This window comes from Castor canadensis, chromosome 18, assembly GCF_047511655.1.
Source record: "Castor canadensis chromosome 18, mCasCan1.hap1v2, whole genome shotgun sequence".
In the NCBI taxonomy this organism is placed as follows: domain Eukaryota; kingdom Metazoa; phylum Chordata; class Mammalia; order Rodentia; family Castoridae; genus Castor; species Castor canadensis.
Window position 1 is genome coordinate 41400638 of NC_133403.1, and position 21392 is coordinate 41422029.

Consider the following 21392-nt stretch of genomic DNA (forward strand, 5'->3'; position numbering starts at 1 on the left):
AAAATAAAATAAAATATAATAAAATTATGTTTTTGCTGAGTGTAGTAGTGCTTACCTGTAGTATCAGTACTTGGGAGGTTTGAATCAGGAAGATTGTGAATTAAGGACCAGCCTGGGCAACATAGTGGGCAACATTGTGTCAAAATAAAAAAGAGCTGGCGCCAAGTGCTGTGCCTCAAGCCTGTAATCCTAGCTTCTGGGGAGGTGGAGATTGGGAGGATCACTGTTACAGCCCAGGGAAAAAGTTTGAGGGACCCTATCTCAACCAGTGGCTGAATGTGGCAGCCATCTTCCCATGCTCAGGAAATCACAAATAGGAGAATCAAGGTGCAGGTTGCCCAAGTGTGAAGCAAGACCCTGTCTCAAAACGGACACAAAAAGGGTTGGCAGAAGAACCCAAGTAATAGCATAGCTACCTAACAGGTCTGAGGCTCTGAGTTCAAATCCCAGTGTGGCAAAAAAAAAAATTTTAAAGGGCTGGAGATGTAACTCAGCAGTAGGGTGCTTGTCTAGCATGGGGTAGGCAGTCAATGCAATCCCCACCACTGCCAAACAAACGAAAAAAGGTTTCGACCCAGGACCTGCAGTTAAACTGCAGGATCACATAGGGTAGCAAGTAAGTTTCTTGTCTCCTTTATTGTCTCATCTGTAAAAATGGGTGGGTGTTAAGCTAGCATGTTTGAGGTTCTGCGAAGTTTATCCAATTACCTAGTTAACTGTTAGGAGTTAAGCCGGCAGGGTTTGAACACCGAAGAGTGGGACTCCTTCAATAAGCCTTTCAAACCTAGTAATGAATGAACCAAACTGCTGGAGGGGGTCACGGTATCGGACATGACAAACTTCTGGGCAAGCTATGCTTCCCAGGTTATAGGAAGAGGTCGAAGGTCAAAGGTCGGGTTCCGGTCAAGCTGCGAAAAACCGGAAATCCCAGATCAGGTACAAGCTGAGCTGGGGTATTCAGCCTCAGCGTGACTGAAAACCGGAGGTAGAGCTTCAGCGCAGGAGGGAGGGAGCTTGCATCTCCCAATCGCAGCTCTTGTGTCTTTCCACCTTAGCCAATCAACGCCGAGAGCCGATCAAATTTAAACCCCCCTCCCACCTCCTCCAGCGGGACCTGTCCGGAAAGCGTTTGTAGAAAGTATAGCCGGTGGCCCCGCCCCTGCCAGGGAGGCGGGGAGAAGGGCGGGCTCTCCTTGAGGATCCGCCTATCACGGCAGGCAGCCTACGGAGAAGCGGGCTGCCGCACCAATCAGAGCGAGCAGCTGTAGCCCCGCGGAGCAGTTGGCTACAGTTGTTGCAACTTTTTTCGAAAGCTGGTTTCCCGGGAGATCCCAGGCGGTGACAGTGCCGGGCCATGGCTAAAGGTATTTGTCCAGATGGCCGGAGCAGGGGCCGGCCAGGTGGGGAGTCTCGGTGGGGAGAGCCGGGGTGGCGGGAGCAGCGGCGGGGAATAGCCGTACTGCGGTGGAGCGCGGGCACGGGTGGGGGTGGGGGTGGGGTGGGGGCGGCTCCTGCTGAACCTTCCCCTTCCGCCTCCCCCCGCCCGCTCGCAGAGCTCCCAAGAGCTCCTCCCACTGCCGTGCCTCAGTTTTCCCTCTCTGAAGTGTGGGCGCCCGCTGACCTGCCTTTCTATAGGTGGCGGATCCATATGTCAAAGTTCGTTGGAAACTAAGGCTCAGGGACCCTCCAGGGAATGGTGGTTGATGTGGGGAGGGACACGTGAGGCTTCACCCACTTTGGGGCTCTCTGTCGCCTCGCACAGCAAGAGCGCACATCTGTAACCTACATCTTGCGGAGCGCATCCGCGGGATCGCCGCCGCAGGCACCTTCATTCCTCACGCCCTGAGTCAGCGCTGTGCGGCGGGGCGAGGCCCGGCACCACTGGCCCACTTTGTGGTGAAACGGACCCCCCGTCGCCGCCGAGGGCAGCCCTTTATCCCGAAGCTAGTCAGGACTCAGGTCCTTGGGATGGCATGGGTGGGCTGACGATGTCCCTGCTGGAAGTCCATGTTTGCATGCTTAGTTTGCTGTCAGGACAGCGAAGCTCACATTATGCGGCAAACAGATATCCAACTGCCTGGCATTTCCAGCCACCATGTCTCCTTCACGCTGAGGGGCCAAAAACTTAAGCGTAACAGTTGAATAGACTCTCTAACTTTATTTGTTCGGAGGCAGGATCTCACTGTGTATGTGTAGCCCAGACTGGCCTCCAACTTGTGATTCTCCTGCCTATGTTTCTCCCAGGTGCTGGGATCTCAGAAGGACGCCACTGTACTCAGCTTTAGAATCTCTCTCTCTCTCTCTCTCTCTCTCTCTCTCTCTCTCTCTCTCTCTCTCTCTCTATATATATATATATATATATAAAGTTGAAGTATTACATTTTTCTCAAAATTTCAAGGCATCTAGTTTTAGTAGAAATTTGCCTTGATGCAGTATGCTCCCTGCAGCAATCATAATGAATAAAAACCTGATTCATTCATCAAACATTTTGGGGGACCCCTTTGTTTTCAGGCCTGTACCCAATGGAATAATTAATTCTCTCAACAGTCCTATATGGTCTTTTGGGACAAGACTTCACCAGATTCTCATGAAGAAACGAGGCACATTACATTTCAGGTTAAAGAGTTTTGTAACCCAATTCACAGAAAAAGTGCAAGCTAATATTTTTCGTTAGAAGAATGTGGGTGTGGTGGCTCACACCGGTAATCAGGAGGTGGAGATCAGGAGGGTGATAGTTCAAGGCCAGCCCAAGCAAAAAGTTAACAAAATCCCCATCTCAACTAATGAAAGCTTCGTGCTGTGACTTGCCCCTGTCATCCCAACCACACAGAAGTGTAAATAGGAAGATAAATAGGTAGTTCAGGCCCAACTAGACCCTATCCCCAAATTAAAAGGGCTGGCAGAGTGGCTCAAGTGGTAGAGCAGCTGCCTAGCAAGTGTGAGGTCCTGAGTTCAAACCCCAGTATCACAAAAAAAAAAAAAAGGTGTGAAGCATCTAAAATCACATTTAATTTATTTGACAAGCCTTAATAAAATTATTCCCTGGTTCATTGTTTCCATTACCACAAAGCCATTTAACTACCTGTTTCAAAAGTAGTACACTAAAAAAATAAAACTGGCTTTAGTTAATGTGTAGGAAGGAAGAAATCAGATCATTTGCCATTAAAATACTTTAAGCATGGGATAATTCTAATTGCCATTAAAAGGCCAGGCAGTTTATTATCGAAGTTAATCTTTACAGAGTTGGTTTTTTTCTCATTTTTCAGAAGTGAAGCTGAAGTACAAAGTTACTGTCCGGACTCTGGCCTGCTGCCTCTTTGCTTGCTCTGCCCTCCCTTCCTTTTTGTAGCCAAAGTGAAGGGGAATGTTCTCCACTTTCTACCATGGCAGGCTTACAAAGTATCTTTATAATTATTGGTTAGGAATTCTCACTGTTGTACTTGACCACCAACTGCCATAGTTACCTGTTTTTTAGGCCTCCTTACTCTTGCAAACTATTCTATTGGATACTTACAGTAGATCAAACAAGGAAGATTCAGGCTTCTTCTTCTAGAAAATGAGTCTTTGTTCCAGAGTTGCAGTTCACTGAGAGTCCCTTGGGTCATCCAAACAAACTGCAGATACCAAACAATTTCTCTCTGGTTTTGAAATTTTATAGTCATGTAAATAGTTAAAATCTCAGGTTTATTGTTATTTCATTATTAATTGTTTTGTTTTATTTTGTTGAGACAGGATCTGGCTATGTATTCCAGGCTGGCCTCAGACTTGCTATGCAACACAGGTTGGTCTGGGTTGAACTCGAATTCCCGAAGTGAACTGCAAGGGTGGAACAAATCAAGAGAAAGGCACCATGACATATGCCTGTAATCCCAGCTACTCAGGAGGTAGAGATGGGGAAGATCAGGGGCTAGCCCAGGCAAAAAGTTAGTGAGATCCTCATCTCAACAAGTAAGTTGAGTGTGGTAGTACACGCCTGTCATCTCAGTTATGTAGGAGGCATAAATAGAAGATCTCAGTCTAAGCTAGTCCAGGTAATGACTCAAGACCCTGTTCAAAAAATAAAACAGCAAGGACTTGGGGGGGGTCACTTAAGTGATAGATCCCCTGCTTAGCAAGCACAAAGCACTAAGTTCAAACCCCAGCATTGCTAAAAAGAAAAAAAAAGAAGAAGCAGTAGTATGCATTCTTTATGTGAAGTGCACTCAAGTAGCAGAACTTGGTTCCATTCTACCACTTCCTTGTCATAGGTCTCTTAGACACCTGATTCTTCTGCCCTGAGGCTCAATTTTCACATCTGTGAAATAGGAATAATAGTTCCTTTTAAGCAGTTAGAAGTTTAAATTAAATACTTTAGTATTGCAGGGGCTAATACATTGTAAACATGCAACAATGTTAATTATTATTGATATTGTTGAATCCTATTTCTGTGGACTCTAGGGCAATATCAAGCATTTGTATTTCTGAGTTTTTATTTGTTTGTTTGAAATAGGGTCTCATGTAGCCCAGGCTGGCCTCAAACTCAATCCTCCTGTCTCAGTCTCTCCAGTGTGGGATTATAGGTGTGAGCCACCAGGCCCAGCTTAAATGGGAGGTTTTTGTTTGATTCTTTTCTTTGTTTTTGTTTTGTTTTTTGACTTTTCTGTTTGTCTCTTTGTTCCTAGCTGTGTTGGGGATCCAGCTAGGCAGGTAATTTACCAGGAGCCCTGTATTTTCTGTTGATACATATATTTGTTATATACATGTAAACCTGTGCTGAGAAAGGGAGAACTGTTTTTGAAATTTACACTGAATGATTTGCTTTTACATCTAGCTACAGTGTATCCTCTACATTTTAGGGCTAACATGCAGCAAAAACTATGGCCAGTGAGCTTGTGGAGCTGGGAGGTAGTTGATTAAAATAGTATGTGAACTGGACAGCATGATCTCCAAAACTGTGATCCTATGGTAATTTGGCAACAGACTGCAAAACTTGTCTGCTTGCAGATGTGCTTCCAAGTGGTTTGACCTGGGTGTCAGAGTGTCACTTGGAACCCTTTTCCTCCCTCTCCATAGTCTCTTGACAGGCTCTGCAGAGCTCATGGGCAGAGACCCTTACTTCCCTGGAGCTTGTGGCTAGGGTGGAGTCTGCCTGGAAGGATGCTAAAGCATGAGCTGATTTGTGAGACATTGTCTCCTCCAGTGGTGTTCTGCCTCTTAATCCTACTCAGTCCTATCCCTTCTAATAGAAGCAAGGTGGGGAGGGGCCTACAGATATCTGTAGATGTTGGCAGGTGCCCTAGGTAGACTATGGACTGCAAGGGTCCTGGTTTTTAACCCCATGAGAAAGCAGAATGCCAGACTTGGGAAGTGACTTGGCCACAGGCACAAAGCACCTTTGAGCAGAGACAGGGAGAGAAACCCAGGAAGCAGGAGTTGGGCGCCTTGAAGTGTCTTATTTGCATCTATGACTTTGCACAAATACAGTGAATCTTTGGCTGAGGGCCCGGAAGTCCTAACAGCAACAGCAGAATGCAGTGAGCCATGCCAGCGGCCGCCAGAATGACTGGAACCTTGTCTACCTAGGGTGTTTTCTCATTGGTGGAGAAGGTGGGAGCACAAGGTGACTTGCTAAACCCTTCTGCAACACCATTTGCTCCTCCCAACCTCAGTTTCCTCATCTGCAACTGACAAGGGTAGTGGCTAGAAGTGTAGTCGTGGTCAGCCTGGGCTGGAAATGCATTTATAAATTGTGGGAATTTGGCCAAGCTCCTCACTTCTCTGAGCCTCAGTTTCCCCATCTGTAGCAAAGAGATAATGCTGTCTGGGGCTGTTGTAGGGTTTGAATGAGACAGCACAGGCAAGAGTGGCACCCAGCAAACTTCGTTACAGTCCCGCGCTGGGTCTTCTCGGAGCCTCCTACCCGCCAAGTTCAGACCCCCTAGGTTTGACACCTGGTCCCATCACTTCCTGACTCTGTGACCCTTGGGAGAATTGGTGTACGTCCCTTGAACCTCAGCGTCCGCATCTAAAACCGAGATGCGGGCAGAGCCTGACCCACGGGCTTGCGGGGAAGGGTGCAGCCGGGGGTCCTCGCGCGGCCGGGCCGGGCGCCTGGCTGGCATCATCCGGTCTCCCAGCCGGTGCTCGCCGACTGGCTGCGGCCTCGCGCGAGGGGGCGCGCCCGAGCCGGGATTCGCGGAGACCCGCCCTGCCTCCCTCCCTCCGTGGGCGGAGCCTCGCAGCGCTGCCCCCTCCCAGCCCCCTCCCCGGGCCGGGAGCCGGACGGTGGGCTCGGCGGCGAGCGAGCGGGCGGGCGGGCCGCGGAGGACGCGCCGCCTGCGCCTCCCTCCCTGCGTCCCTCGCTCGGGGCGGCGCGGGGCTGCCGCGGCCCTGCTCGCAGGCCATGGGGGAAGGGGGCGCCGTGGGGCGCCGCCGGCCCTTCCCCGGGGCGCCGCGGCGGCGCTGGTGGCGGCGGCAACAGCAGCAGCAGCGGCAGCGGCAACGCTGGTGGCCGGGCCGCGGCGAGGGCGAGGGCGCGGGGCGCGCCGCCATGGGCCTGGCCGGGCTGCAGGTGGGTGTGTCGGGCCCGGTCGCGCGGGGGGCGGGCGGCACGCGGGGCCCGGCCGGGCCGGGCGGCGGGAGGGCGACACGGGACCCGGCCCGGTCCGACCGGCCGGCCCCTGCCTCCCGGCGGCGCGGGCGGCCCACCACCGCCGCCGGGCCCTCGAAACATGGCTGCGGCGGGAGGCGCCTTCGCGGCGCCCGGCCCGGGCGGCCCCGCTCCCCGCCCCGCCGCGCCCTGAGCGCCCCCTCCCCCGCTTCCCCCGGGTCCCCCTCTCCAGGCAGGAAGATGTCCAAGCCCCGCGCGGTGGAGGTGGCGGCGGCGGCGGCGGCGGTGGCAGCGACGGCCCCGGGCCCGGAGATGGTGGAGCGGAGGGGCCCGGGGAGGCCCCGCACCGACGGGGTAAGCAGGACCCCTCCCCGCACTCTGCAGCCCGCCCGCCGGGCCCGGGCCGCGAGCACGTGGGCGCCCCCCGGTCCCCCGCCCGCGCCGCCCTGGGGCACCGGCCGAGGGACAGCTTCCTTTGCTGCTCGCCTGGCTGGGAGTGACGGCCACATTCGGCTCCGCCATGGCCCTGGCAATGTTTGACCTCGGAAAAGTTTTGACTGTGGCGTTATGGTGTTTGCACTGCTCGAGTCACAGCGTCTCCAGAGGTGGCTGCCTGCCCAGGGTGTGTGCGGGGCCTGCCTGGGTCCCTCAGAGAGTCACCAACCGTTGGCCTCCCTGGTGTTTAATGGCTCACCAGGCAGCAAGGCGCTGCATTGTTTCTGGGAAGCCCTCCTCCCGTGTGCTCACACGCCCAGAGACACCAGCAGTGACCTGCACCGCCCACGGGTCTGCCCCGCTGTCACTAACTACCGCCAAGGTGCGGTCTGCAGTAGAGTGACCGCCCTAAATGCGCTGGCCCAGAGCCTCTGCTGCCTTCAGCTTCCCCCATCACCCGGAGGGAAGTCTTCCTCCAACCACAGCGCTGGGAGGCGCCGGGCTCCAGTGGTTTGAGAGGGGCCAGGCTTGGGCGCAGCAGAAGGCTCAGCCCTCCCAGCTGGCCTTGCCACCAAGTGGTTAATTAGGTCCCCTGAGGCCTGGTTCTAGGCTGCTCCTGCCTGGGGAGTTTAACTCCTAACTTGGCTCTGCCCTTCAGATTACCGGTCAGTTTTCCCTGGTCATTCTGATCTTCCTGCTGCCAGTAGGTTAGATCCTTTCTATACAGCTTGTTTTGCTACTGGCCAGATTAAAAGACCACCTTTGACTTGGATCTGGGTGATTCAAAACCTGCCATTGTTTGCCTGCCCCACCCCCCCCCAAGAGCTGGGGCTGGCATCCCCTGCTAGCCCAGTGGTGGATTTGAGAAATGTCCTTTGGCTTTTGATTTTTGTTTTATTTCCCCTTGTCCCCTTAAATGCTATGGGATCTTGTCTTTCAAGCCTCTTTCAGAATACGCTTTTGTCTTTCTTTCTAGGAGAACGTGTTTGCCGGGCAGTCAAAGATCTATTCCTTCATGAGCCCGAACAAATGCTCTGGAATGCGTTCCCCCCTTCAGGAAGAGAATTCAGTTGCACACCACGAAGTCAAATGCCAGGGGAAACCATTAGCTGGGATCTACAGGAAACGAGAAGGTGAGCCCCTTGTACCCCAGCTGATCAGGTTGCAGAAGCCCCTCTCCCCTGTAACAGTGCACATGTGTTAGATGTCTAACTAGCCTCTCTAGTCCCAAGTGTGACAGATTTCCAGTATCGGTCTTCCTGCCAAGAAAGAAACACAGGTGAGAAGAGGGTTTGTCCTAGGGCGTCAGCCCTGTTGGCCTGACACGTTCTTCCTGCTTTCACAAGAGCTACCATGTCCAGCAGGCTTGTAGGCGGGTCTTGCCACGTTGCAAAAATAACATCTGACCAGCAATGAGAGAGGCTCATAACTGCTCAAAATGCAGAACTAGCGAGTCCAGGTTGTAGACTCGGAAACTGCAGTGTTCAGTTAATGCAAGCGATTGACTTCCTTCTGTTTTATGGTGGGCCTTGACCCCATTTCTAAAGTTTCTTTCTATTGGGGCGTTCTTTGTGACTCTCTGAAGCAGCGTACACTGCAATGAGATTTGGAACTAAAATAACAAAGGCTGGAGCTATATAGCTCAGTCATGGAGCACTTGGCTAGCATGTGTGAGACTCTGGGTTAGATCTGCAGCATTGCAAAAAATAAAAAATAAAAAATAAAAATTTGAATTAGAAAATGTATAGTGGAAAATTCTGTCTGGCCCTCTAAGAATCTTGCTATCATCCACAGTCTCCATTTCACAGCTTCAGTTAGCCATGCGTCTTCTAATTAAAACTTTCCCTGCCTGAGAGCAGAGCTTCTGGCTCCTGTCAGCTCTGTAGGTGTTACGAACAGAAAGGATTAGAAGTGATGATGCAGCCTGACCTGGGGCCAGATCTGAGAACCAGGATAGGGAAGCTGGCTGCGGGGGTGGGGGTTCGGGGGTAGTAGTATTTCAGTTAGTCTCAGAATAACGTAAGTTCTGACCCTAACTCTGCCACTTGGAAGGGCAGGATCGGGCAGGTTGCTGCTCTTTTGTGAATCTCAGTTGTCTCATCTGAGTTGGGAGGAACAGGATCCTATCTCACCAATAGGGCCATTTGGAGGCTCTCTTATAGCACGGATGCAGAAAGGCTTCATGACAGCTCCATATGCCAGCTCTCTTCTACTGCCCGTGCCGCATGTTGTGCGTCCCTATACCTTCCACTTAGGTGTGGGGAGAGGTCTCTCTCCGCAGTGGTGGCTGGCCAGCCTCCTAACCATTTTTGGAATGAGGCAGAATATATATTGTCGCAAATGGTAATAGGGTCTACAAGCTAGCTTATTTGACTCATGGTGTTACCAAATGGCATCAAGTAGAATTTGGGGTCAGATGTCCTTTAGAGATCCTGAGAGCCAGTTTATTACCCCTAATTGTGCCGTGACACAAACTGACTGAACTTACAGATGGTGTTTACAGGGGACACACACCATAGGGTTACACTTGCCATCCTGGCCTGGGTTCCCTCTCATTCCACCCAAGAATGCATGTAAGGGAGTGAGAGCGACTGATGGCTTTGAAGTATTTATGTTTCTCTTTTGGTTAGTGAGCTGTAACTCACATCTCTTAATGCTCACTTACCTATTTGTGTGGTTCTGGGGCCTCACTTAGACCAGGCACGCACTCTACCACGAAGCTACAGCCCCAGCCTGCGTTTATCATTTTCACATGTATGGTTTGGTGATTCTTAATGGAGCCATCATCACTGTCTGATTCTAGAATGTTTTCATCACCCCAGAAAGAAACCTTGTGCCCCTTTAGGAGTTGCTTCTAGTCCTTGTCCCCCACAGCCCCAGGAAGCCGTCATTAAAGGACTTCCTGTCTCTGTGACTTTGCCAGTTGTGGACATTTCCTATAAATGGAATTACACAATATGTGGCCTTTGTGTGTGACTTCTTTCACTCAGCATGCCGTTTTCAGGGTTTGTCTGTGTTGTAGCACATGCCAGCGTTTTGCGGCGTTTTGTGGCTGAGTCATTCGGCTCTGTTCCACTGTGAATAGAGCACGTTTGTTTAGCTCTTAGCCCATGGCCATTCGGGTTGCTTGCCATTGTGGGCTATTATGAATAAGCTACGTTGACGCACAGATTTTTGTGTGCACATGTATTTTTAATTCTCTTAGAGAGTGGAATCACTGGGTCACATGGTAACTCTGTTTAACTTTTTGAGGACCTGCCAAACTGTTTTCCAAAGTGGCTGTACCATTTTATATTCCAACCAGTAGTGTATCATTTACTTATTTTAAAAAGCAAATCATTAAAAAAAAAAAAAAAAAAAAAAAGGCGACTAGCTTACCAGCACTGGTACACCACGCCGTTCTCAGTAACGCCATTTGCAGTGCCTCTCGAGAGCCGCTCTGCTCAGAGGCCATGCTGAAAGCCACCCTGAGCAGAAGTCTCCACCCCTGGTAGAAGAGGGACTTGTATTGCTAGGGGTCTGAAGTAAAGTATGCCAAGAGTTTCTGCTTTGTCCTCTCACTCCTGCCACCAGTGCTAGCCTACACTTCAGGAGTTGAACCTGTTTTCTTGGTACTGTGGCCCAGTTCCTAAAAGTGGCTGATCAAGCACTCATGCCAGCGCTGCTGTCTGCAGCACTGCTTTGCCCCCCAGGTTCTGTTCCATGTCCAGATGTGGAAGTCCAAGTCCTCCTCCCAGTGTCCTGGTGAAAGATACTTCCTTTTTTTTCTTTTTTCTGCTTGTGGTACTGGGGATTGAACTCAGGGCCTCACACTTGTTAGGCATGCGCTCTACCACTTGAGCCACTCCACCAACCCAACCTGGTGAAAGAGTAGAGCCAGACATTTGTTCTGTGATAGCACTAGTGGGCATCGGCTCACCGGTCCCACGGAACTAAAGCCCGATCCTCCCATGATCCTCTCTTCTTAGCTTGTTATAGGATACAAATGATATCTACAAGTTGAGGGGGAGGGTAGAGAATGAACCCCTGTCTTCTCACCCCCTGCTGCAGAGAAGAGGAATGCCGGGAATGCAATAAGAAGCACCCTGAAGTCCGAGGAACAGAAGGTCAAAGACGCCAGGAGAGGTCCCCTGGCACCTTTTCCAAACCAAAAATCTGAAGCAGCAGAACCTCCAAAATCTCCACCCTCATCATGTGATTCTACCAATACAGTGGGCGCCAAGCAAGCCCTGAAAAAACCCCTCAGGGGCAAACAGGCCCCTCGGAAAAAGTAAGTGCCCCAGAACGTTTCTCCTAATGTAGAGCCCTTTGGTTCCTGTGGCCCCCGAAGCCTGCTCAGGCACCCACGGGGTGCTACTCAGTCTCTCTGCTGACTAAGGCTCGTGTCCCCTGAGTCGTCACCCTGACGCCATGGTTGTCAGAGTCTTAGTATGGCAGAGTCCAGAGTTCAAGGCCTTCCCTCCCTGCCTCTCCCTGTCCTTGAAACAGCCCCCCCCTCCCCAGGCAGCTGAGCTGAGCTGCAGTTAGGTCCCAGTGGACAGAGGTGTCTAAGTGACATGTTTCCCAGGAGCAGCCTCACCCCTGGGAGTGAGCATGGCTTTGGTCCTGAGCGCTTTCTCCTTCTGTTCCCTTCTCACCCAGAGCTCAAGGGAAAACGCAACAGAATCGCAAACTCACAGATTTCTACCCAGTCCGAAGGAGCTCCAGGAAGAGCAAAGCTGAGCTGCAGGTAGAGTCACGTGATTCAGCTCCAGCTCTTACAGGGGTAGGGTGGCCTCTTGGGCTATGTTTGCCATACACATCCTCAGCCTGGCTTGTGTCGTCTTGGGGCAAGACTCTTGGCCTGTCTGGCCTTGGTTTTCTCCTCCCTCTATCCGGGATCACCATAAAGCTTGCGGGTCACTGAGAGGCCTGGTTAAGACACCTCTGTGAAGGAGCCTTGTACTCTGTAGCTCAGAATCAAAACCAGGTGCTATTGTGAGGGTGGCTTTTCCAGGACTGTTAGCAAGGTCATTTGGAGCTGGGGGCCTGGTCTCTCAGAGGCTTATTTTATCTGTAGCCTGAAGTTCCCTTGTCGTAGCTCAGGGTTGTGGAGAACAGTGGTTTGGAATCACTTACCCTCACTGTGCCTCCACAATGGGGGTCTATAAATGGGAGGATAAAGTAGTGCTGGTGGGGTTGTGAGGATTGAGGTAATGGTTTCATGCTGAGTTTGGTGGTACATATCTGTAATCCCAGCCTACTGGGTGGAGGCCATCCTGGGCTACTCAAGAAAATAAAGAAAACAAACAGCTTCATGCATGTAGGACTCATCAAACCTTTCTTGGCACATAATAAATGCCAGTTAACTGCAACTGTCATCCCCACTGCTTCCCAGTATGGTTGCTTCCCAAGGCTCCTCTCTGCCCTTTCCCCGTTGGGAACACACAGAAACGAGGAGAATGCAGACAGTAAGGCCAGCTACGCCTGTCAGTATTTGGTGCAGTAGGTGTGGTCATTGCCCGTTTGTTCTGTAACCCCAGGGAGTGACCAGGTTCCAGTGCCCTCCCACTCTGGAACAGCAGGGGCTGCCATCACTCCTGCACCCTGTCTTACCCTGAGTTTTCAGGATCGCCTCCCTACAGAAATAAGGGACCCCAGCTTGGGCAGTTTCAGTGTCTCAACTGTCACATAGACACCTTCAGCGCTGTTTGTGCTGAATCTGCAGCGGTGGACAGACATCTCATTTCCTTTTAGTTCAGTGAAGTTTTATGTTTAAAAAAAAAAGGCGGCGGGGGGGGGGAAGGGTCCATTTCTCCTCCGCAGCAAGCCACTTTGGCTGTATTTCTGGGGAAAAGCAGTGTCTTTCAGCCAAGAATGAGCTGTTATAAAACGCCCGCTGGCAGTGAGAGGCTGTGTTAGGTCACTCTCAAAGGCAGGACTGCAGAGGGGAGGCGGTGCCAGGCCACAGAACCCAGGACTCCGCCCAGCTGGGTTGGAGAGAGCAGCTTAGTTTGCCTCGTTAATAAAAAGCCAAGGCCTTTGTGCCCAGAGGAGAGGGCTGCAGAGGGTTGAGATGCAGGTCTGCTAAGTCTTGCAGCAGGTGAGTCGGAGGGCAGTCAACTGCCTCCCCAATGTTTGGGCTGCAGACATGGAGTGCATGCCCTGCTGCTGCACTAAGAGCCAGGTGCGAGCAAAAGCCATGCTTGGCCCCTCACTATTTGTGTTGGCTCTGCCCGGTGAGCACCGTGAGTGCTGCTGATGCCGGCCAGGGCAGTAAGGCTGTTGCTGCCCAGGATGATGTGGCCATTGCCGGCAGCGTGTGTAGTCTCTTGACTGAACAGGGAAGTCCGAGGGCACGGCAGCTCAGCCTGTCTGAGTGCTGCAGTTCAGTTTGTCCTCATTTGACTGCCCTCGGCCCAAGCAAGGGGCCAGGTTGGGGTTGACCAGGTGGCCGGGAGTGAAGCTGAACCGTCAAGCTGTGGGGCACCTGGCTATCCAAAGACAGTGATTGGGCAAGGTCCCTAGGGTCCAGGTTCAGGGTGGGAGGGAGGGAGGAATCTGGGCCATAGGGTTTGGACACAGGATGTCTTTGGAGAGATGCCTGACCCCCTTGATGTAGCCCTATGGGACCTGATGGCTGGCTGGAATGGCCGCCACACTGGGGCAGGAGCTGCAGCTGGTGGCAGTGCCTGCTTTTTCATCCCTGGCCCTGCCCAGGCCCAACATGTGGAGCAGCTGCTGGTCCCACCTGGAGACTTTCGGGGGCTGTTGCCGCCTTCTGTCACAAGCCCACATCGTCCTCACAGAGGCCTTGCCAACCCCCACGCCATCTGCCTCCCACCCCTTATGGCTGCTGCCAGAATCCCCTTTAGGAAGTCCAGAGCCTACATAAGCAGGCCTCAAACTCCTGGCCTCCAGAACAGATTCTGGCTCCCTAGCTCTTCATCCCGGGCTTCCAGCCCTGCCCTGCCCTGCCAAGCCCCTCCAGGCTGTGTTCAGTCCCAGCAGGAAAATTCCCCAGTTCCCTACTCTGGTTTTTCCACACCTGCTCCCATTGACAGCCCACTGTCCTCCTCTACTCTCCATGCTGGAAAGAATGAAGTGTGTTGTTGCATGAGTGTGTGTGTGAGTGTGTGTGCATTGCTACTGCTTCCAAGGCTTACTCCTTGCCACTGTCCTTGCCCCATAGGAGATTGCCCAGTAAACAAGCTCAGGCCCCTATACTCATGAAGCTTATTTCCAAATGGGGAATGCATAACAGTGAAAAGAGACCCTAAAAGAGCAAGGTAACCTTGGACAGCACTTCCAAGTTCTGGACTAAGGGTTCTTTACCTCGGTAGTCGGGGGAATTTCTCTGCCAAAGTCCTGAAGGAAGGGAGGAAGTAAGCCAGGCAGATGAATTTGGGGAAAAAGGCCCACCCGCTCTAGACAGGAGGGATAGCAAGTATAAAGGCCCAGAGGCAGGAACAAGTGTTTTGGAAGCACCAGCTGTGTGGCCAAAGGGTGGGAGCAAGGGCAGGGGTGGTCCTGAGACTGGATAGGTAGAGTCTATTCCTGGGGCACATGGTATCTCTGTAGGAAAAACTTCTTTTGTTGATGTTGGTACTGTGGTTTGAACTCAGGGCTTCCAGCTCTGGTTATTTTGGAGATGGTTGTCTTTAAACTGTTTGCCCAAGCTGGCTTCCAACCTCAATCCTCCTGATGTCTGCCTCCCAAGTAGCTAGGATGATGGGCATGAGCCACTGGCACCTGGTGGCCTGGAACTCTTAAGCCTCCTACCTCAGTCTCCCAAGCAGCTGATGTCTTTTATTTTTTATTTTTACTTTTTGTTGGAAATGGGGTTTGAACTCCAGACACACACTTGCAAAATAGGTGCTCACAAAGCAGGCTCTCCATTTTTGCTCTCATTATTTTGGAGATGGGAGTCTCACAAATTATTTGCCTGGGCTGAACTTGAACTGTGATCCTCCCAGTACCAGCCTCCCAAGTAGCAAGGATTACAGGTATGAGCCACCAGTGCCCAGCTAGATTTACAGAGAAGTTGCAAAGATAATAGAGAGTTCCCATAGACCCTTTCACAGCCTCTCCTCTTGCTAACATCTCAAGTTATCTTGGAAAATTGGTCACTACTGAGGAGCCGGCATGGGTGCTTTTAAAAGACTTCTCTGGCTGCTCGGTTGAGTTCAGAGTAGAAGGTGGGATATCAGCAAGGTGGATGTCACTGCATGGCTTGGCTGGAGGGCAGAGTGGGAATGCAGGGGCAGTGGTCAGATTGGGACTGCAGGTAGCAGATTCTGATCTCATTCACCAGCATCCCCAGCACGCATGCCAGGGTCAAGCCCAGGTATAAACGGAGTGGCTGGCAACCTACAAGCTGGTTCCAAGCCTTTGTGTAGTACAGGTGTGAGTCCCCACAGTTGCTGTCTGTCCTGTGGTGCAGAGGGCCGTGCTGGTGAGCCGCCCTAGCTGGGGGCTTCTGGGCTGTCTTTGTATAACTCCACTTGCTCTGTGGTGCCCTGAGCACTGAGAGTGCAGCGGTTATGGGTGGAGGTAGGAACAGGAGGAATGGCCTGTGGGAGACAGGAAACTGGGGATAGAGTCCACTCTTGTGGCTTCTCTGTTCTGGGCTGCATTGGCTCTCCAGCTCGGAGCCCTCTTCTCACCCTAGGTATTAGCTCCTTCAGAGATGTGGCTCAGAGTTCTAAGCAGATACGTTGGTGGGGGCTATCAGCCAGGAGTGACATGGTGCACAAATGCCCTATTTAGAGTGTGCACCTTCTAATCTGTCATAGGTGATTGTATGGGAAGTCAGACTCTTGGTTTTTAGATGTCGGTGATAATCAGTACATGGAAACTGATGTGGAGGCACACACTGCAATCGCAGAGCTTGGGAGGCTGAGAGGGAGGATCACAGGTTTCAGGCTAGCCCTGGCTACATAGCAAGGCCCTGTCTCAAAAAGGTAAAATAAAAAACACTGTGTAGGCCAGACAGCTGTACCTGAGGGCCCATGGTAGTCAGTTTCACACTGTTGTAATTGACGCCTGGGACAATCAGAAAGAGACAAGGGTCATTTTCTTGCAGTTTTAGAGGTTCTAGAGCATGCTCAGTTGGCCACTGTTTGCTGTGGGTGAGGTAGCATATGGCAGAACCACCTGGTGGTAAAACCACTCACCTCATGGCTGGGAAGCAAGAGAGAAAGAGGAAGGGGTTGGAGTCCCATGATTCTTCAAGGGAATGGTCCCCATTGACCAGAAGACTCCCACTAGGCTCCACCTTTTAAAGTTTCCAGTGCCTTCCAATTGCATTGCATTGCATGGGGACCGCCTGTAACACATGGACATTTGGGGGATGCTTAAGGTCCACACTTGTTGGGCGTGGTGGTACAGGACTGTAATCCCAACACTTGGGGGGCTGAGACAGGAGGGTGGAGAGTTGGAGGCCAGCCTGGGCTACATAGCAAGACCCTGTTTCAAAACAGCCCTAAGCAAACCAAAGACCCAAAGCATAGCAGGCCCATTCTGCCCTTGGGGCTGCCACTGGGTGCTCCTGCTCGAGGTGGAACTGGATCTGGATGACAGCTCGCCCACCACAGATGAGTATGAGAGAAGGAGGCGTGCTTGGGGCTCAGGCATCACTGGGGACCAGTGTCATGGAGGCCAGTTGTGGCCTTGTGGCATGGTGGGAGCAAATGCTGATAGTGCTGTTTTCTCTCCACCCAGTCTGAAGAAAGGAAAAAAATAGATGAGTTGATTGAAAGCGGGAAGGAAGAAGGCATGAAGGTAAGACACCAGCACCCCACATCCTGCTGGGCTCTGGCTCACCGGACGGCCCCACAGCAACCTCTGATGGTCACTGCTGGCTCAGACTATACTAGGTTGTCAAGAGAGCCAGTAGGAAAACTCATAAAAGACGTTTCTAATGGAGGGAACTTAATGGGCTTTGTACAGAGTAAATGCTATTCTGAGAAACTTCTTAGTTATGGTTAAATACCTGTGGCATGACATTTCCCATTTAAACCATTTTCCAGTGTTCAGTGACAGCACATCACAGTGTGGTGCGGCCATGGCCTCTGTCTGATTCCAGAGCTGTTTTACTGTTCCCATGAGCAGCCACTCCACCTTCCCCCCAGCCCCGGGCAGCCTGAGGTCTGCTTTCTGTCTCTGTGGGGGTGCCTGTGCTGTTTCATGTCAGTGCAGGTCAGAGTGTTAGCTGCTGTGTCTGGCTTCTTTCACTTAGCATGATGCTTGGCAAACTTTTAAAAAGGGGAAAGGAAGACCCAGGTGTGGTGGCACACACATGTAATCTTGGCACTAGAGACACAGAGGCAGTGGGAAAGCGAGTTCCACGAAGCCTGGGCTACACAGCAAAGCCCTGTCTTACAAAACAAAAAACGAGAAAGACAGAGTCAAAAATTTTTCCTAAACTCTGTTTTCCACATGGCAGTGTGTCTAAGGCACTTGCTTTTCTCCTAGTGGTTTGTTTGTTTACTTATTTCCATGTGGGGATCGAATCCAAGGCCTCGCACATGCTAAGCAATGTTCTACCCCTGAGCTGCACCCCCAGCCCTGTCTTGGTGTATTTCAAAGGCATTTGGATCAGGCAGAGGGGAGGACCTCTCCAGAGGGTGGTGGCCAGATGGGTCTGGACTGGTGGCCAAGAATCAGAAACTTCTGTTTCTGCCACCATCCAGGGGGACTTGAAGTTAAAGCCTGGGCCTCCCAAGCAGCTATCCTCTGGCTTCATTTGTAATAGAGCAAGGACAAACCCCAGAGGTAAATGATGGAATTCAGGAGAAACTCCGACAAGGGGCCTACTCCTCACCCAGACAGCAGAGCGCATTGTGGAGTACAGTCCCCGTTGTACCCCTTCCTAGCTGTATGGCCTTGGACACGAGGCATTGCCATTCAAGGCCTAGTCTCCTCATCTGGAGAATGGGGCAGCACCCACCTCTCCTGAGGGTCAGTGCTGTGGGGTGGTAGACGCTGGATCATGGTGAGGGTCGCATAACTGTGTATACTTAGTAAAACCCACTAAGTTGTGCACATAAGATGAGGGGGTTATTTTTACTGAGGCCTACCTCAGCGATGCTGGTGAAAAACATGGTATAAGCTCCAAGCCTTCAGGAAGCCCGCCATGCCTAGTGGCAACTGTCACCTTTATGAACCAACAGTCTGTCACCTCCTAACAGATTGACCTCATCGATGGCAAAGGCAGGGGTGTGATTGCCACCAAGCAGTTCTCCCGGGGTGACTTTGTGGTGGAATACCACGGGGACCTCATCGAGATCACTGATGCCAAGAAGCGAGAGGCTCTGTACGCACAGGACCCCTCCACGGGCTGCTACATGTACTATTTTCAGTATCTGAGCAAGACCTACTGGTGAGCGCACAGTTGTGGGTAGCTTTTCCACCTCTTGGTAGGGGACCAGCCATAGTCGAGCTCCTCGACAAGCTCCTGATTCTTTGGGGATCCGCTTCTGTTTTTGGGGGAAAGGGGGGGTTGAGACAGTCTTCATATGTAGCCCAGGCTGACCTCAAACTTGCAGTCCTGCCTTGACCTCCTGAATGAGTGCAGGGATTACTGCCATGCGTTACCATGCCCAGCTGGACTGGTTTCTTGTGAGTGCTGGGTATCTTTTGATAGCTGTGACACAGCTCTTCCTGCCTTCCCCATTCATACTATTTGGGATTGGAGCTGTCATGGATACTACTTCAGAATCCACCCAGAAGCAGAAGGGAACTCATCCTATGAGCACCTCATAGCACTGCAAGTAGCCTTTCCCTCCTCAGGGCATTTTGATAGAGCCGCTCTGCAAAATTGTTAATTGCTCCTGTGGCTGTGGCTGGAGCCCACTTTATCTGTTTATTTTGCAAAATTCTACACTTGTCTCCCTGACTCCATAAAGAGCCTGTGGATTCTGTCCCCAAGCCCCCAACCAGGACCTCTCTGGCTCTTAAAAATAGCTTTTTACAATTGAATTGCCTTTTCCAAAACATGGCTACAAATCAGCTCCCCTCCAGAGTGGAGACAGAGCATGACCGGACTAGGTTAAAAGCCTCTTTATCAACTTAATCCCTTCTCATCCCCCTCCCACCAGCGTGGATGCCACTCGTGAAACAAACCGCCTGGGGAGGCTGATCAATCACAGCAAATGTGGGAACTGCCAAACCAAACTACATGACATCGACGGGGTGCCTCACCTCATCCTCATCGCCTCCCGAGACATCGCCGCTGGGGAGGAGCTTCTGTATGACTACGGTGACCGCAGCAAGGCCTCCATCGAAGCCTACCCATGGCTGAAGCATTAACGGTGGTCGACGGCCCCGCCACCCCAGCAAAGGACAAAGTGCCCTCAGAGGGAATGATTTTTTACACACTTCCTCTTAGTGGATTACTTCAAATGTTTTTATGAAGCATATTAAGATGCCTTTTCACTGTAGTATTTAAATATCTGTTACAGGTTTCCAAGGTGGACTTGAACAGATGGCCTTATATTACCAAAACTTTTATATTCTAGTTGTTTTTGTACCTTTTTTGCATACAAGCCGAAGGTTCGTGCTTCCCGTGCATGCAGTCCAAGACTCGGCACAGGTTTTAGAAGAAGGGTCACCATGAACTAGGAGGCCGGGCGAGTCTGTGCCAGGACTGCCCACACTGACGTCCAAGGTCAGGCGGCTGCGAGGGCATGCCCCACGCACGTCGGGCCTGGCTGGACGTCTCCAAGCTCTTGTTCTCCTCTGTCTCGACAGGCGCACGCTGACGTGCATGAATGTTTTAAAGGGTTTGCAGTAAGCTAGTCTTCCCTCTGCTTCTGAAAGCTTACTGACTCTGGCCGCACCGGCTGAGCGCACACTTCTTCCGCAGGCCGCTTCAGGTGGGTAGGAGCCAGAGGGCCGGGAAGAGCACTGCTTCCCACCCGCGGGGCAGGCCTTCCTGAAACTTGGTTAATTCTTTATAGAAATGTGAACACTGAATTTATTTTAAAAAAAAAAAAAAAAAACAAAAATAAAAAACAAAAATCAAAAAAAAGAAAAAAAAACCACAGAAAACAACTTACATGTATATAGGTCTTGAAGTGAGTGAAGTGGCTGCATTGTTTTGCTTTATTTTGGGCTTTTAGTTTTTGTAGAGGAGATTTGAGATGGTACTCTATTCTAATCAAAAATAAAGTTTTGTAGTGGGACCAGAAATTACTTACCGATACCCCCACTCACCCGCCCTGATGCCAAGGCCTGCAGTGTGTCAGACCATCAGGTGTCCTTCCGGTGAAGATGCAGCCATGAACTGCAGTGTGAGCCTGCGAGCCCAGGACCCCTACCCTAGTGACCATGGCAAGCCTCAGGAAGTCACCAGGTGTGCTGGGTGCCAGCAAGGTCTGGAAGCCAGGAAACAAGGAGGAGCCTCAAGTTTTCACCTACAGTGCGATAGACAGGAGAAGGTGGCTTCCTACTCTGTCCCTAGGGAGTTCAGGGCTCGGGAGCTGGAACCTGAGCTCCTGCCCACCTGGTCCAGGTAAATGTAAACGCCAGGTATAAGGAAGGGCTCTCGTCCTTGGTCCTCCCTCACCCCACCCTGGGCCTCACGACGGTGCTACCTAAGAAAGTCTTCCCCCTGCCCCGCTAGCCTGGTCAGTGGTCAGCGAGTTGGAGGAGGATCCACAGGAGTGTGTAAATGTGAAATGAAATGTCTTGGTTGTACCTGTTTGTGGTTTAGCTTTGTATTTAAGCAAACAAACGAAGAGGAAATAAACTTGAAGATTATTTGTCATCATAAAAATGAAACAGAAATTAAAATATTTATTGCCTGGCGAGGCCACCCTTGTGTCTGTCTGTTTCTATAAGGGAGAGTTAGCAAAAAGGAGTTTTTGGTTTTTTTCATTTTGTCCTTGTGCATGTTAGACAAAGCCCTGTACCCCTGAACTATATCCCAAGCCCTTAAGAAGCAGGGTGTGTTTCCTGTTGTTTTTTTATGAAAGGGTCACACACCAGCCTTAGACCCTAGAGTGCCAGTCACAGTGTTGCCGATGGGATTTCAAATGTGGTCCCGGGAACCCATGCTCCTCAGTTTCCTCTTCCTCTTAAGGAGGGTGGGTCGAGAGGTGCTTCTGAAAATAAAAAGTTAATACCTTGTGGGCACGCACTAAATGCAGTTGCCATTATTGTTGCTTCTGATTTGCTAGATCTGATTCTCAGGCAGGTGTCAGCATCATTTGCCCTGCCTGGCTTGGGCTGAGAGCCCCTCCTGCCAGCTCAGATCTCTGCCCCCACCAGCTAGGTTCCTTAGTCCCCTCAGTCCCAATACAGAGCACTTGGGATGACTTGGGACTGGGTGGAGCAGATATGGCATCAGCTTTTAGTGGTTGTCACTCATGTAACCTCTGAGATG

The 21392-nt window shown here is 51.4% G+C and overlaps 1 protein-coding gene across 5 annotated transcripts; it reads left to right on the forward strand.

The window, feature by feature from the left end:
• Positions 1 to 1222: 1222 nt before the first annotated feature.
• Positions 1223 to 20822, forward strand: Kmt5a (lysine methyltransferase 5A). Of its 5 annotated transcripts, none has more exons than XM_074061087.1 (8): positions 1245 to 1364; positions 6822 to 6943; positions 8001 to 8157; positions 11075 to 11294; positions 11666 to 11753; positions 16727 to 16786; positions 18196 to 18386; positions 19105 to 20822. In XM_074061087.1, the coding sequence occupies exons 1-8, from the start codon at positions 1355 to 1357 to the stop codon at positions 19313 to 19315; spliced, it is 1059 nt and encodes a 352-aa protein (XP_073917188.1). In that variant the 5' UTR covers positions 1245 to 1354; the 3' UTR covers positions 19316 to 20822. The 5 variants fall into 5 exon arrangements, with proteins under 5 accessions (XP_073917191.1, XP_073917188.1, XP_020015007.2 ...); XM_074061089.1 differs by lacking the exon at positions 1245 to 1364 and adding an exon at positions 6532 to 6550; XM_074061090.1 differs by lacking the exon at positions 6822 to 6943 and having other exon boundaries at positions 1223 to 1364.
• Positions 20823 to 21392: the final 570 nt, after the last annotated feature.

Coding starts and splice junctions, on each gene's coding strand:
- Kmt5a (XM_020159418.2), top strand. CDS start 6,383: ATGGGGGAAGGGGGCGCCGTGGGGCGCCGCCGGCCCTTCCCCGGGGCG. Junction 6,551..8,000: donor TGGGCCTGGCCGGGCTGCAG/GTGGGTGTGTCG, acceptor CTTTCTTTCTAG/GAGAACGTGTTTGCCGGGCA. Junction 16,787..18,195: donor GGAAGGAAGAAGGCATGAAG/GTAAGACACCAG, acceptor ACCTCCTAACAG/ATTGACCTCATCGATGGCAA.